The 15959-nt window shown below is 45.7% G+C and overlaps 1 protein-coding gene across 5 annotated transcripts in view; it reads left to right on the top strand.

The window, feature by feature from the left end:
- The window catches only part of mrtfab (myocardin related transcription factor Ab), a 54625-nt gene extending 44282 nt beyond the window's left edge, over nucleotides 1-10343 (top strand). For 4 of the 5 annotated variants that reach the window (XM_055890355.1, XM_055890356.1, XM_055890359.1 and 1 more), the window contains 10 exons: nucleotides 116-244; nucleotides 374-630; nucleotides 883-1051; nucleotides 1686-2927; nucleotides 3207-3419; nucleotides 7141-7257; nucleotides 7473-7616; nucleotides 7770-7859; nucleotides 8096-8156; nucleotides 8880-10343. In XM_055890355.1, the coding sequence (XP_055746330.1) occupies nucleotides 116-244; nucleotides 374-630; nucleotides 883-1051; nucleotides 1686-2927; nucleotides 3207-3419; nucleotides 7141-7257; nucleotides 7473-7616; nucleotides 7770-7859; nucleotides 8096-8156; nucleotides 8880-9403 (2946 nt within the window). In that variant the 3' untranslated portion in view covers nucleotides 9404-10343. The remainder of the gene's footprint in view (nucleotides 1-115; nucleotides 245-373; nucleotides 631-882; nucleotides 1052-1685; nucleotides 2928-3206; nucleotides 3420-7140; nucleotides 7258-7472; nucleotides 7617-7769; nucleotides 7860-8095; nucleotides 8157-8879) is intronic. The other variant, XM_055890358.1, reaches the window with a different exon arrangement.
- Nucleotides 10344-15959: the final 5616 nt, after the last annotated feature.

The following is a 15959-nucleotide window of genomic DNA, read 5'->3' as shown; positions in this document are numbered from 1 at the left end:
ATAGCCACAGAATGGAGATGAAGCCAATGGTTTTCACGCATGCTTACATAGACAAGTAATCACATGAGTTGTCCCATTATTGGCGCTTCAACTGACCAATCAGATGTTTTCTTAGTTTCTTACCCAGGTCCCTCCTCCCCCTCCTCCGCTGTTGCTGAATGACCATGACTCCTTGCAACGACAGAAGCTGACCAATGGGACAGTGACGCCGGTTGCTTCCCGCCCTGCCAGTGGTCAAATCAAGGTGAGGGACATCCCCTGTTGTTAGTCTGAATATCTTGCTATGAAGGTTGGAATGTAATACTTTCTGTATACAAGCATTCATATCTTACGCTCACTCTATCGATCCCTCCATCTACTGTAACTCTCTCAGTTCCAGTCCAAGCCCAGCTTGGAGCGCCTCTCCCAGAGGTCTAAGAAGTCCAAAGACGTGAAGCCCAAGGTGAAGAAGCTGAAGTACCACCAGTACATCCCTCCGGACCAGAAGGCTGACCGGGAGCCTCCCCCTCAGCTGGACTCCACCTACGCCAAGATCCTCCACCAGCAGCAGCTCTTCCTCCAGCTGCAGATCCTCAACCAGCAGCAGCAGCAACACTACAACTACCACACCATCCTCCCAGCACCACCCAAGTGAGTGTGTGAGGGAAAGGTGTGTGTGTGTGTGTGTGTGTGTGTGTGTGTGTGTGTGTGTGTGTGTGTGTGTGTGTGTGTGTGTTGGGATTGGAATTGGAATTGACGATGTGTGTTTTGAAAATAAGAGGAATCCCATAATTCACTCCATGCTGTTTAATGGCATGTGGTTTTGTGTGTGAAGGCGACTGTTCCACCCTATGTGCGTGGTGTGCGTGTGGACTCACTTCTCTGTTTCTTGTTTCTCCTCAGACCACCTGCAGAGCAGTCAACTTCAACAAACCCCGGCCCCTCCCCTTCACGCAGTGTTCCCCCGACGACCCCGGCCCCTTCCAATCAGCATGGGCCAAGTCGTCAGAGCCAAACCCCTGTGGGAGGGGCCAGACCTTTGACGCTACCAGCCAACCTGGATGACTTCAAAGTGAGTAGATGCCAGATGGTGAAGCGTGATTCATCACTCGAGAGAACGCATTTCCACTGCTCCAGACTCCAATGGCGGCAAGCTTTACACCACTCAAACGGACGCTTGGCATTGCGCATTGTGAACTTAGGCTGCGTGCGGCTGCCGACGAGCAGTTCTAGTGCTGACCTTGCTTCCAGAGGCAGTTTGGAACTTGGTAGTGACTGTTGCAACCGAGGTCAGCACTCAGCGGTGCCGTTCTGTTCAGCTTGTGTGACTTACCACTTCGCGGCTGAGACGTTGTTGCTCCTAGACGTTTCCACTTCACAATAACAGCACTTACAGTTGACCGGGGCAGCTCTAGCAGGGCAGAAATTTGACCAACTGACTTGTTGGAAAGGTGGCATCCTATGACGGTGCCAGGTTGAAAGTCACTGAGCTCTTCAGTAAGGCCATTCTACTGCCAATGTTTTACTATGGAGATTGCATGGCTGTGTGCTCGATTTCATACACCTGTCAGTAACGGGTGTTGCTGAAATAGCCGAATCCACTAATTTGAATGGAGTGTGCACATACATTTGTGTGTGTATATATATATGTGTGTACTTAATAAGGGGGTAAGGATCAGAATCATAACTCTTCTTCTCCCCTCCAGGTTGCTGAGCTGAAACAGGAGCTGAAACTGCGGGGTCTGACCGTGTCTGGCACTAAGATGGACCTGATCGAGAGGCTGAGGAACTACCAGGAGCAGAATGGTGGAGGTGGTGTTACTGCGACTGTAACCCCTAAACCCAGCCTACCAACCCCACAGCATGCCTCAACCCAACCTGCAACCATCACCATCTCTGCCCCCCCCCATGCCGGGACCAATACCATCACCCACCAATCAGGAGAGGCAGGCGGGAAGATACCCGCTTTCTCATTGGCTCAGAGTGCTGCTCCAGCCCGTATTATGAGGTTTGGGAGTACGTACTCCTCCCCTCCTGTGTCTCCCACCCCATCAGAACGGTCGCTGGCGGTAATGAGCCCCGACGAGACCAGCTGTAATGGAGACTTATTCGGGGAGATGGTGAGCTCTCCCCTGACCCAGCTCAGCCTGCACCCTTCCCCAGCCTCCATCAAAGAGGAGAACCAGGGTCACTTACCCACCTGCAGCTTCTCCCAGTCTCGGCTTTCACCCACCGCGCCTCAGGAGCCCTCAGGAGCCCCTGGGGCAGCCATGGAGGCCTCCCCCTTGGACAAGGACCAGTTGCTCCAGGAGAAGGACAAGCAGATCGAGGAGCTGACACGCATGCTGAGGCAGAAACAGAGGCTGGTGGAGACCCTGCGCTCGCAACTGGAGCACGGGAAACAGACAGGATTGAAAGAGATGCAGGGTGTGGTGGTAAATGGTTATGCCCAGGAGGCCCAAACCAAAACTACCTCTATCAAAGCCTCAGCCATTCTCCATCCCGCTCTCACCAACGGAGAGATGGTGAGGGTCAAGACGGAGGTAGAGACGCAAGAAGAGATGGAGGGAGTGGACGAAGCTCAGCCTAAGGGACAGCCTCAGCCGACACAGTGCTCCCAGCAGACTCTGCTCAAACTGCAGCAGATCCACCGGATACAGGTTCAACAACAGACACAACAACTACTTCAGACACAACAACAGCAGTCCCAACAGCTCCAGCAACAAAAACAGCAACAACAGACACAGCAGATGCAGCAGCAGAAGACATCAGCTCAGTTGTTACTCCAGCAACAGCAGCAGCTGCAGCAACTGATCATCCAGCAGACCCAGCAGAAACAGCTCCAGCTGCAGCACAAACAGCTGCAGGCCCAGCAGAGGAAGCAGCAGAGACAGGCCCAGAGGCAGCAGCAGAACAAACAACTGAGTCAGACCGTCACCACACAACAGGTACATTCAGTCATTACAGATCTATATCGTACAGTCTATAGATCTACGGTATAGGTATACACACTGCAGACAGTCACCGCACATCAGGTACATATTTAACACAATAACCTTGTCTGAAACCATACATGCATATTTAACGGAATAAATGTGTCTGAAACCTGAAGACTATTCTTTACCTCAGCGGGCAAAGACCTGGGTTTGGAACCAAGTCTGTCTCTTCCCCATCTCTGTTGGGCCGTTGGTTTGAATATGTCTGTTCTCTACTCCTATTCTCTCCAGGTCACTCCAGTCTTCATCGGCCAACAGAATGGCACCCAGGTCCCCGCCCAGACCTTCTCATTGGACCTCCTCAAGTCGGGCACCACGCCCACCCTTGTCACTGACGGCAACGGTAACCACTACCTGATAGCACTGACCAATCACAATGCAGAGGGCCAGAACGGCGTGACCTCATTGGGCAAAACTAGTGGATCACAACGCATCACACTGCAGGTACAGTTACGCTGGAAATCTGCTAATAAGTGTTACAGATCTCTATGTTAAGAGGTCAAATGATTGTGAAAGATGGTAGCACAGTGCAGTAAAATTGCTCTGAGCTGTTTTGTCCTTTTAACCCCCTCGGTTGGATGTCCGTGGCCTCGTTGGAAATCAAGTTAGCATAATACAAAAAATCCACAAAACTCTTGTCAGTTTAAGCTAGAGACATGTTGTTTTGCATCGGGATGCGTCTCAATCCACCAATTGCACTTCTGCACACTTCTGTGTAGTTGAAATAGCCAAATCCACTCATTTGAAGGGGTGTCCACATACTTTTGTATGTATAGTGTATCTCTCGGATATAGGACCGACACTTCAGAACAAACTTCCTTTAGATTTGTTTAAGGGAATATCTGTTGTTCCATGTAGTGAATCTGTTATTTGATGCGTTTGTCTGGGCTAATAGCAGTAAATCAAACAGCTAAAGGATCTTTGGTATGACCTTCTTAAAACAATTCCATATAGCTTAGTACAGTGGTCACCAACCGATCGACTGGTCAATCTCCAAGCCATTCGTAGTCGATCACCAAACATTTCTGTAAAAAAACAACAACGATAAAGCCTTGCGTTCCTATTTTTTGTTATTCGTTTCACGCTGTTGAAAGCAGGCGCACTTGATTCAACAGCCCTAGCGCCGGGAAGGCAAAGTGTTCCAATTTTGAACCATTTCATGTCTGAAGGTAGAACTCTGCCTACCCAGCAGGCCCAGAGAGCAAATCAAGTGCATCTATAGGGCTACTGCTGGCCAATCAGATAGCTAAGATCAGTGTCTGCAGCTTCCTCGCAACATAAACTGTAAAAAGATGTATGTAATGTACGCTCAGCAAAGTTGATCATGTGAGATTTCAAAACTTTGAAAACCATGGCTAGAGAGAGACTCGACATACAGAATCTTAGTTTTTCTTTCAGAACTCAATATATCCATTTACATCAGAAAATAAACAGAAATGGCATTGACAAAATTATTGACACCCTAGGCTTCCTGCACCAATCTTCCATCGAGTTGTCTCTTGCAGCCACGTCCAGGGAGGTTGGCTACAGTGGCATGGGCCTTTAAACATCTTGATAACATTATGTACAGTGGAAACAGGAACACCAAGGTCTCTGGAGATGGACTTGTAACCTTGAGATTGTCCATGTGCTTGGCTACAATCTTCTGTCTGACCTCCTCAGATAATTCTCTGCTTTTCTTTTCTCCATGCTCATTGCAGTACACACAGTGACACAACACAGGAGAATTAGTACTTTTCTCTATTGAAACTGGTTGAATGAGTGACTTTTATATTGCAGGCACCTGCAAATCACCAGAAGTGAGTTCAATTCCAAAGTAAAGGAGTGTCACCTGCTTGAAATCTAATTATTTCTAACTACTTCTAGAAGGTGCCAATAATATTGTCTCTGACATTTTAGTATTTCTTAGTAAATATATATACAGTGGGGAGAACAAGTATTTGATACACTGCCGATTTTGCAGGTTTTCCTACTTACAAAGCATGTAGAGGTCTGTAATTTTTATCATAGGTACACTTCAACTGTGAGAGACGGAATCTAAAACAAAAATCCAGAAAATCACATTGTATGATTTTTAAGTAATTAATTTGCATTTTATTGCATGACATAAGTATTTGATACATCAGAAAAGCAGAACTTAATATTTGGTACAGAAACCTTGGTTTGCAATTACAGAGATCATACGTTTCCTGTAGTTCTTGACCAGGTTTGCACACACTGCAGCAGGGATTTTGGCCCACTCCTCCATACAGACCTTCTCCAGATCCTTCAGGTTTCGGGGCTGTCGCTGGGTAATACAGACTTTCAGCTCCCTCCAAAGATTTTCTATTGGGTTCAGGTCTGGAGACTGGCTAGGCCACTCCAGGACCTTGAGATGCTTCTTACGGAGCCACTCCTTAGTTGCCCTGGCTGTGTGTTACCCATCTTCAATGCTCTTACTGAGGTAAGGAGGTTGTTGGCCAAGATCTCGCGATACATGGCCCCATCCATCCTCCCCTCAATACGGTGCAGTCGTCCTGTCCCCTTTGCAGAAAAGCATCCCCAAAGAATGATGTTTCCACCTCCATGCTTCACGGTTGGGATGGTGTTTTTGGGGTTATCCTTCTTCTTCTTCCAAACACGGCGAGTCGAGTGTAGACCAAAAAGCTCTATTTTTGTCTCATCAGACCATATGACCTTCTCCCATTCCTCCTCTGGATCATCCAGATGGTCATTGGCAAACTTCAGATGGGCCTGGACATGCGCTGGCTTGAGCAGGGGGACCTTGCGTGCGCTGCAGGATTTTAATCCATGACGGCATAGTGTGTTACTAATGGTTTTCTTTGAGACTGTGGTCCCAGCTCTCTTCAGGTCATTGACCAGGTCCTGCCGTGTAGTTCCGGGCTGATCCCTAATCTTCCTCATGATCATTGATGCCCCACGAGGTGAGATCTTGCATGGAACCCCAGACCGAGGGTGATTGACCGTCATCTTGAACTTCTTCCATTTTCTAATAATTGCGCCAACAGTTGTTGCCTTCTCACCAAGCTGCTTGCCTATTGTCCTGTAGCCCATCCCAGCCTTGTGCAGGTCTACAATTTTACCCCTGATGTCCTTACACAGCTCTCTGGTCTTGGCCATTGTGGAGAGGTTGGAGTCTGTTTGATTGAGTGTGTGGACAGGTGTCTTTTATACAGGTAACGAGTTCAAACAGGTGCAGTTAATACAGGTAATGAGTGGAGAACAGGAGGGCTTCTTAAAGAAAAACTAACAGGTCTGTGAGAGCCGGATTTCTTACTGGTTGGTAGGTGATCAAATACTTATGTCATGCAATAAAATGCAAATTAATTACTTAAAAATCATACAATGTGATTTTCAGGATTTTTGTTTTAGATTCCGTCTCTCACAGTTGAAGTGTACCTATGATAAAAATTACAGACCTCTACATGCTTTGTAAGTAGGAAAACCCGCAAAATCGGCAGTGTATCAAATACTTGTTCACCCCACTGTATATATGTTTTAATTTCAACAGTTTTCTGGATTAAATGGTGCAAGGGTGCAAATATTTATAGCCACAACTGTATTACCAGTGTGATCATATAATTTTTCTGGGGGGGAGGGGTGGTATAATTTCAAAATGGTCTGAGAAGAACAACATTGGCAAGGAAATTCAAGCCTAATCAATATGCAGTGATAATGTATTGGGACTATAGCTTACTGCACAAACCTCATTACTACAGAACTATTTTTAATTGGTTAATGTTGCATAGGCTTATGTTTTTTAAGTCATGTATTCTTTTTTTTATCTGAGCGGGAGATCACTGCTTGCATTTTGACTCAAAGTGATTTTGACTCTCCCAGTCATATTGTCAACAAGGCAGCCTTATGTATCGTTCAAAAACTTAAAATATGTTAGTTTTCATTGGAATGGCACATAAAGCGTTATCAGAAGTCATCACTTTTGCTTGTGAAATCCTACTCATTACTTTACATGCTTAACCGACGTCACTTATTTTTTCTGCCGATTTCCACGTCGGCCAGAACGGGGCTAACACCAGGGATGCAGCTTGGTCCAAAACAAATGCAATCGTTTTTCACCCGGCACAGACTCCATGCACTCGGGCCAGCTTCATCAAAATCCATCAATGTTTAATGGTGAATTCAATCTCCCTATTTCGTCCTCTAGCGATTGCAGTCAACTACAAGCAAACTCCCCAGCCAATCCCCAGCTGAGATACTCAGCTCCGACACTCAATCAAAACAACAGTTACAACCAGGCCCTGTCAACCAGCCTATCAAAAAGGTATGAGAGTTACAACAAATCAAGGCAAATACAAGGTCTGCTCTCTCGCTCACACACACACACACACACACACACACACACACACACACACACACACACACACACACACACACACACACACACACACACACACACACACACACACACACACAATTGTAGCTGTCGCTGTCTGGCAATACTCTTAAAATCATCACTGTCCTTTTTCTCTCCTTCAGGAACAGAAGGCGGGTCTAGATCTGGAGACCAATGGAGTGCCAGAGCCGAGTCAGTCTGTCTCCGCTCCGCCCAATCTCCATCCTTTCTTTGACGAGGTATCCAACTCGTCTGAAAGCCAAAGCACCGCTTCCCCCTTCCTCAAGGTAGACCAATTATGCAATGATCATTCATGGCATGTCCAATATCATCTCATATTTGGCTTATTTTTTTTTAAACTTGCATTTATTCTTTCTTTGTAGCCCATTTCCTTTCCCCTGCCCTCATTCTTTCTTTTTTCTCTCCTTCCACCCTTTCAGAGAGAAGTGTGTCCCACTTTTGACCGGCACACTTTGTTCACCCCTCCCTCTCCTAAACAGACCTCTTTCTCCTCCACTCAACGCCTCAAAGTATGCCCTTCACTCTTGCCATGTCCCTCTGCACATGTCTATCCATGTCTTTCCTGTCCATTATTTTTCTCTTCCATCTTTTATTTTCTCTCATTTTCTCTGTCCATCTGTTAGCATTGGTCTCATCTCAAATTTGCTCAGTATGTTGTTGATTTTATAGTACTGTACATGTTTGCCGGTTTTGTTAAACAGCCACGAGTACTGTAAACTGTACTAAATGTCTTCTCTGCCCCCAGGAGAACGGCCTGAGCAGTCAACAGATGGATGACCTGTTTGACATCCTCTTGAAGAGTGGAGGTAATCGAACAGAGCAGTGTACACACAACACTCACACATATCTTCATAATGTCTTACATGCTGACCACACCGCTCACGTCGCGTGCGCCAATGAGTCTGTGTTGCCAAGTGCTAAAATAGAAGTCAGTTCTATTTGTGACGCTGAACGCGGTTCAAATCCTGCTTCTCCCATCTCCTCATTTGGTTTATAGAAGCAGATACCCGCGTGCCATCTCATTTGGTTTTTAGAAGCAGATACCCGCGTGGGTGATTGAAAGATTAACTGAGTTTGGTCGGTTGTCATGGTAACTATGAAAGTTAGATGCCAATCGCAATATAAAGTCCAAATGAGAAAAGGCCTGGAAGGAGGAGAGACGACTAGAAACGATTCGGTTGACCGTTTTATGTGTGGATTAATTGTCAGAGTAGAGGACGTGGTGCATTTCAGGTAAAGTAACAACTCAATGTTTATATCCCAGGACAAATTAGCTAGCAACAGCAAGCTAGCTAGCTAAATTTCCATAAATGTTTAATGATTTTCGACCTGTACCCAAATAAATATAATTGGTTCAGAGTTTGTTTTGATATTTCAACCTGCGTGTCATGATCGCGTTTGGTGTGGGGGGACAAAATCAATTTGCGCACGCGCGTGGCCGGTTTGGGTACAGTGTTACTGCCAATACATGAGCGCCAACCCATTTGTTTAATAATTGTTCATAGTTATGCTTTCTCTTCTCCACCCAGAAATCTCTGGATTCCGAGCAAACCCAGACCCTTCCCTGGCCCTCCTCCACTCCAACCCCCCCACCCCTCCCTCATCCCCTCTTCACCTGTCGCCACCCACACCCCCTCCGGAGCCCTCCCTACCCGCCCTGCCCTCCCAGCAGCCATTGCCCTGCCCAGGAAGTAGTCGTCTGGAGGATTTCCTGGAGAGCACCACCGGCACGCCCCTCCTGGGAGTGGAGCCTGACGGTGGCCTGACTTTGATTGACGACCTCCACAGCCAAATGCTGAGCACCTCCAGCATCCTGGACCATCCCCCCTCCCCGATGGACATGGACACCAGTGACCTGGGCTTCTCCCCGCACCCAGCAGGGCTTGACTTCGGGGACCCAGCCCTGGACAGCATGGACTGGCTAGACATCTCCATGGGAGGTGGAGGGGGAACGAGTCTTGCCCCTCTGGGCCCCCACACGCTCCCCAGTGTGTTCTCAGTAGACTTCCTGGACAGCTCAGACCTCACTCTGCACTGGGACTCCTGTTTGTAGCTTCTACGGAGTGAGGAGTGGTAAAGAATCACACACAGACACACGCTCACGCATACTGCGTACAGGCTCTTATCTCTCTCACGCAAACACTCTTACTCGATAAGCAGGTCCACCACTCTGGAGGTTCACTGGCCCAGCATCATTCATCATTCACTGAGACCGGGGGCCTTGCCCTGCATTCACTCTAGTTGGACAGGCTAGTGAGCAAAACTGACTTTAGATCAGAGGCAGTGGGTGAGAGATGATACTGCATTAGTGGAGCTTGGTCTATGACACACCCTTATGGTGACAAAGGGTAATACATGTGGAGGACAGACCCAAAGTGTCCGTGGTGCCTGCACCACTGATTGGTGGAAAGCTGTAATGAACAAGCCTCATTGGTGCATTTTTGCAAACCAGAGGAGCGTTTACAATGGTATTTAATGTTTAGCTCAACGGAAACTGCACTGTACTGAACGACCAGTGGAAAAGCGGGTTGATTATGGTAGCCCAGAGGGAGATTGTGTATGGTGTGTGCTGCACGAGTTTTTACGATTTTTTTTTTAATGGTCACACCCATATTGATCAACCACACCTCGCTGCACTATCCAAACAGAAGCAAACGTACATCAAAGGCTGTTGAACGGTACACGCTGTTTTGGGGAAGCGTGTCGTTCACTACAAACCTCCACGCAACGTAGCAAACGTTGTATTGAATTGAACGCACCCCAATTGGTGAAATGAACCTCATTGGAGGAGGCAGTTACTGGAGGTGTTTGCTAGACCACTATGCATTTCTGTATGTGGGGGGTGTATTATTGATTGTCCATATTTTTTCTTCCCAGTTGCATAGAATAGCAGGTGGGGAATAAAGTGGTCATGGCTTGGTTTCCAAACAACTTGGACCGTGTCATTTTATATGAAAAAAATATATATAAAAAATTCAATGAAAACTTGAAAATGTGTGTGTTTTTATTATACCATAACCTTTTGTAAATGCACACTGATTTGGTGACTGTCTATACCTTGGTACAGTTTTTATGGTACTGGATATAGCCACTGGATATAGCCACTGGAGGGCGACATTATCATTGACAAAATACAGCTTGAGTACCCATCACAGATCAACTGCACTTTTTTTTTTAGGCCTAGTTAAGTGGTCTTTTAACCTAAATGAATGTGTACATTTATGTGAGAAATCAGCGTTTGAGGACTGCTTTGGATGCACATGTGCCCAGAGAGATGGCAACCTTACCTTAGGTCCAGCAGTGTCTTGATTACATTGGGTCGACAAGCCCAAGCTGATTATTATGTTCAGATGGTGACAGAAACAAATTGATACAAAAAGGAAAACAGGCATGCCTAAACTCGAGATTGCAAATCATGGCCACCAAACGAACCCAGCAGCCTCACGGCTTACCAGCTGGGACACTGACTGACCACCTGAATTGGCAGCTCTTGTGTGCTTATCAATCAGGCTCAGCACTTGGACAAGGTTGCTGCTGCCCCCTGGGGGAATTGAGTGGAAGTGGTAGTGTGCAGGTTAACATATTCCATAACACTATACAGTGCACTACTTTTGACCAGAGTTGAATAGGCCCAGGTCAGAAGTAGTGCACTATATAGGGAATAGGGTGCCTTTTAGGGTTAAATGGTGGGAACCTGGTCACTGAGATGTATGAGGATTTACCACCCAAAAACATTCCCTTTTCCCTGGAGAAAAAAAAAGGTAAATTATAATAAATTATTTCTAAGAACAGCAAGGTGTGAAATGGAACTTAAATGATATACAATGCCTAAATCTGGCTTCTCTGCATGATCAATCAATGCTCAGGGTGGGGACAGACAGCCCATCTCAGTATGGAGCGCAGTTCACAATGCATGTAGACTAATCATTTGTTCTCTTGTGACAGGTAGGCCTGCATTTGCTGCAGCATAGTCTATGCTACAGTAATATAAAGACCGAATGCGCGTATAATTTACCCATCTGCATCTGGTATCTTTTAGTTGTAAAGATTTTACTTTTTTTTTTATTGCAGCCACAGAGTTTTAAAACAGCCTGTAACTCTATCGTTGCTTTACAGCAGTACAAGCACTCTTGCAGCCATTCTTTCTGCATCAACTTCATTAAAATTGCATCCAAAATAGATGATACTGTTCTAGTTAGATATAGCCCTATACAGTGCATTCGGAAAGTATTCAGACCCCTACCCTTTTTCCACATTTTGTTACGTTACAGCCTTATTCTAAAATGGATTACATAAATGTCCTCATCAATCTACACACAATACCCCATAATGACAAAGCGAACATGTTTTTAGAAATGTTAGCAAATTAAAAAAAAAAAAACATACCTTATTTATATAATTATTCAGACCCTTTTCTACGAGACTTGAAATTGAGCTCAGCTGCATCCTATTTCCATTGATCATCCTTGAGATGTTTCTACAACTTGATTGGGGTCCAACTGTGGTAAATTAAATTGATTGGACATGATTTGGGAAAGGCACACCTGTCTATATAAGGCCCCACAGTTGACAGTGCAAGTCAGAGCAGAAACCAAGCCATGAGATCGAAGGAATACCCATAGAAGTCCAAGACAGCTTTGTGTCAAAGCACAGATCTGGGGAAGGGTACCAAAACATTTCTGCAGCATTGAAGGTCCCCAAGAACACCGTGGCCTCCATCATTCTTAAATGGAAGAAGTTTGGAACTACCAAGACTTCCTAGAGCTGGTCGCCCGGCCAAACTGAGCAATCGGGGGAGAAGGGCCATGGTTTGATTAAACTCTTTGGCCGGAATGCCAAGCGTCACATCTGGAGGAAACCTGGCACCATCCCTACGGTGAAGCATGGTGGTGTCAGCATCATGCTGTGGGGATGTTTTTCAGCAGCAGGGACTGGGAGACTAGTCAGGATCAAGGGAAAGGTTAACGGAGCAAAGTACAGAGCGAACCTTGATGAATACCTGCTCAGGACCTCAGACTGGGGCGAAGGTTCACCTTCCAACAGTACAATGACCCTAAGCACACAGCCAAGACAACACAGGAGTGGCTTCGGGACAAGTCTCTGAATGTCCTTGAGTGGCCCAGCCAGAGCCCGGACTTGAACCCGATCGAACATCTCTAGAGAAACCTAAAATAGCTGTGCAGCGACGCTCCCCATCCAACCTGACAGGGCTTGAGAGGATCTGCAGAGAAGAATGGGAGAAACTTCCCAAAATACAGGTGTGCCTGTAATCGCTATCAAAGGTGCTTCAACAAAGTACTGAGTAAAGGGTCTGAATACTTATGTAAATGTGATATTTGAGTTTTTTGTTTGAAATAAATTTTCATCCATTTTAGAATAAACCTGAAACGTAACAAAGTGGAAAAAGAGAGGGGTCTGAATACTTTGCTAATGCACTGTATATGTATATATCAAAGCTTTGATCAAATCCATGCATAGGCCTATTTATATACTGTATAATGCTTTTGAATGGCACTAACGGCTTTGGCGGGGAATACCAGGTTACCCAGGAGAAAAATGATTTGTAAAATACCTGGAAGATATTCAACCCTAGTGCCATTTGAGATGCAGCCCGGGTCTCACTTAGCCCGGGTCTCACTTAGCCCGGGTCTCACCCAGTGTCCTTACCTTCACTCGCTTCTAATTAAATATATCTCCCTCTAATCTCTTCAGACAGTTAGTTTGGGGGCACCTCATACCATTTTGTCATTTAACCTTTTTCTTCTCCTTACAGGGCTTATCATGGGGTTTCAGCGTGCATTCTAGACCCTCTCTCTCTACACACACAGACATGGTGCAGACATTGCTAATAAATTCCATCACCCATCTGTTTCAGTATGTGCATTTTTTTTTCATGACAAATTACCAGAAATATTAAAGCACGTGAGAGAGACTTCTTTTACTCTGCAACAGAATCAGCAGGTCTGGATGTAATTGGTCCTGTAGCTAAAACATGAAGGGTGGGTTCCACGGCTAAGGCGAGGTGACACAACAACCAATGGTTGCGTTGTGTGTCATCGACTGACAAACGTGGTTAGCTGACACTTAAAATGCCTATCCAGGCGTTGTAAGGCCTGTCAGGCGTCAGCAACGTCTAAGCGTAGGACATTTTCTAACCTCCCCAACACACGAACACACATTTCCCCCACCCTCCTATTACTTTATGCAGATACTGTATTATCCACATCGCTGAATTTCAACTAATTCTCCCAATTTCTCCCTCTGCACATACTTACGCTGTCCGCTCTCTTTGGGAAACCCTGTTTCAGGGGACAGCTTTGAGTCCTGAAAACACACACCACCCCTCCCTCTGAGCTCACACTTGCTGTGTTTTGATCCTGGGGCTTTTTTAGCTCATAAAGCTTCATGGAGTCTGGTCTGAATCACCTGAGTCCTGGGATGTGCTGGGAATTGACAAAAAGGGGAGGGAGATAGACAGGGGCTGCCCCACAGGCTGCCCAATCTTGATATTTTGCTCATGATCTTATTCAGTATGATAGTTGCATATTCACAGCAGTTAATATAATGCTATGAACTTTGGACATACTGCATAGCTGTACTTTCAGTGTCATCATATCGAATGGATTAGTAACGACAAAAAACAATATCCATTTCCTCAAAGGAAAAATCAAACTGTGTTTACTGAGGTTTTGGATGGTGTAGCTTAAAACCAGAGTTTGTAAAGGTTCAAAAAGTACTCCAACCCGGTCGTCAATTTAGTGAGTTGGCTCTGCCAAGAATTGACCAGTTATGCAAGTATGTCTTTATTAACATAACCTCTGGACAGCTAAACTGTATGTGTTACGCAATGCTCTGATTATAGCCAGTTTTAGATTTTTTCATTTAGTTCTCTGTGTGTGTGAGAGAGAGAGAGAAGAGAATGTGGGGAAGGAGTGAGGGGGTGGGGAGACACTTGCGCATACATACGCACAGAGGAAAATTGTAATTCTGGGCTGCTGTGATGGAATGAGAGGGGAGTGGTGTGTTGCATACTGCTGAAAATGACTGGCGAGTTACACCACTGTAGTGTCACCATAGTATATCTATGAATATCCATGAGCATATGGGAGACCGATAGTAAACTGACCGGCAGGTTGACTGACAGCTAGGTATAGTCTACGATACTGTATAGACATGTAGAGGGTAGACAGGCACCCTTACACAGTTAATTATCTGTTGTTTGTTTGCACATTGTTGGTGTACATCTGTATGCTGCTCTGTCACCTGGGTTAGGGTTATGGTTGATCCGGGTGTGGACATGAAGCTAGGGTTAAAATTAAGGTTATTACTAGGGTTAGGGTTAAACCGGGGTGTGGACATGAAGTTAGCGTTAGGGTTCCGAACAAACGAGAACGTCTGTAAGCCGAGGCTAGGGTTAAAAAGCAGTATCCGTTCATTACCGAATTACATAATCACAATTCAAAACACATCCCTACAATACAGACAATCCAAAATTATTGCATCACCCTTAAGGTGAATTATCATTATTGTAATTCACTGTCATGGTAATTAATCTAGAGTCAATGCATAATTTGGAACCTTCATTTAGAAAGGCCATGGTGAGAGTTGGGTTAAGAGGGAAGGTGTCATGATTTTAATATCAGTTAATTGACTCTTGTGTCATTGGCATAACGCTCCTGGGCTCCAACCCTAACACAATGGGACAAGGTGGAGATGTAATTGGGAAGATTTTGTGAGTCAATTATGGGAATTACTAACCATTAATTGATTGGGATCCTACAGGATCACAACAATGTCCATGGGCTTGAACCAGGAGAGAAATAATCTGTGGTTAAACAATATGTAGGGTTGAACTGTTGCAAATAAACCACACATGGTGGTATAGACTGCAGGAGGCAGAGTCTTTACATTTTGCTGGTCATATTCATTGATCTCCAACACCTGAACGTGTGAATGTATTTTCCCCTATAGTTACAGTAATTCCCATCCCCAACACCAACTACTAACTCCATCACCACCACTTCAGCACAGACAACCAGAACCCTGAGTCTCTTCTTTGCTTTGCCTCTGCTCCAAGATTTTGACGTTTTTTTCAAAGCTGCGATCAAAGCATGTTAAGCTCTGGTGGGGCTGAGGGGGTTGGGGATTGGATGGGAGAGGCTTGAGATGATGTTCTTGGTCATTTTTTGGGATGTTTCTTTGCTCCTCTCTCCACTCCCAATGCACACATACGGTGTTGTACTTACAGGGCTAATCGCTCTTCTCCTCCTATTCCTCTTCTCCTCCTACTCCTCTTCCCTTCCTACTCCTCCTACTCCTCCTCCTCTTCTACTCCTCTTCCCCTTCTACTCCTCTTCTCTTCCCCTCCTGCTCCTCTTCTCCTCCTGCTCCTCTTCTCCTCCTGAAAGTGCTAGCTACTGCCCTCATTGTGCTAGCTACTGCCCTCATTCAATGCCATTTTGACTAAGCTAGTACTTCCTGGTTTGGGGGCTTATCTAAATTTATGAAGGGGAAGCTCCAGATGGCCCAGAATAAGTTGATCAGGGCAGTTTTGAAGGTGAGTCCACGTACTCACATAGGCAGGAGCTGCTTTCAGGAACTAAACTGGC

The sequence above is a fragment of the Salvelinus fontinalis genome, chromosome 30, assembly GCF_029448725.1.
Source record: "Salvelinus fontinalis isolate EN_2023a chromosome 30, ASM2944872v1, whole genome shotgun sequence".
In the NCBI taxonomy this organism is placed as follows: domain Eukaryota; kingdom Metazoa; phylum Chordata; class Actinopteri; order Salmoniformes; family Salmonidae; genus Salvelinus; species Salvelinus fontinalis.
Note: the sequence above shows the minus strand (reverse complement) of the source record. Positions and strands in the feature narration are given on the sequence as shown.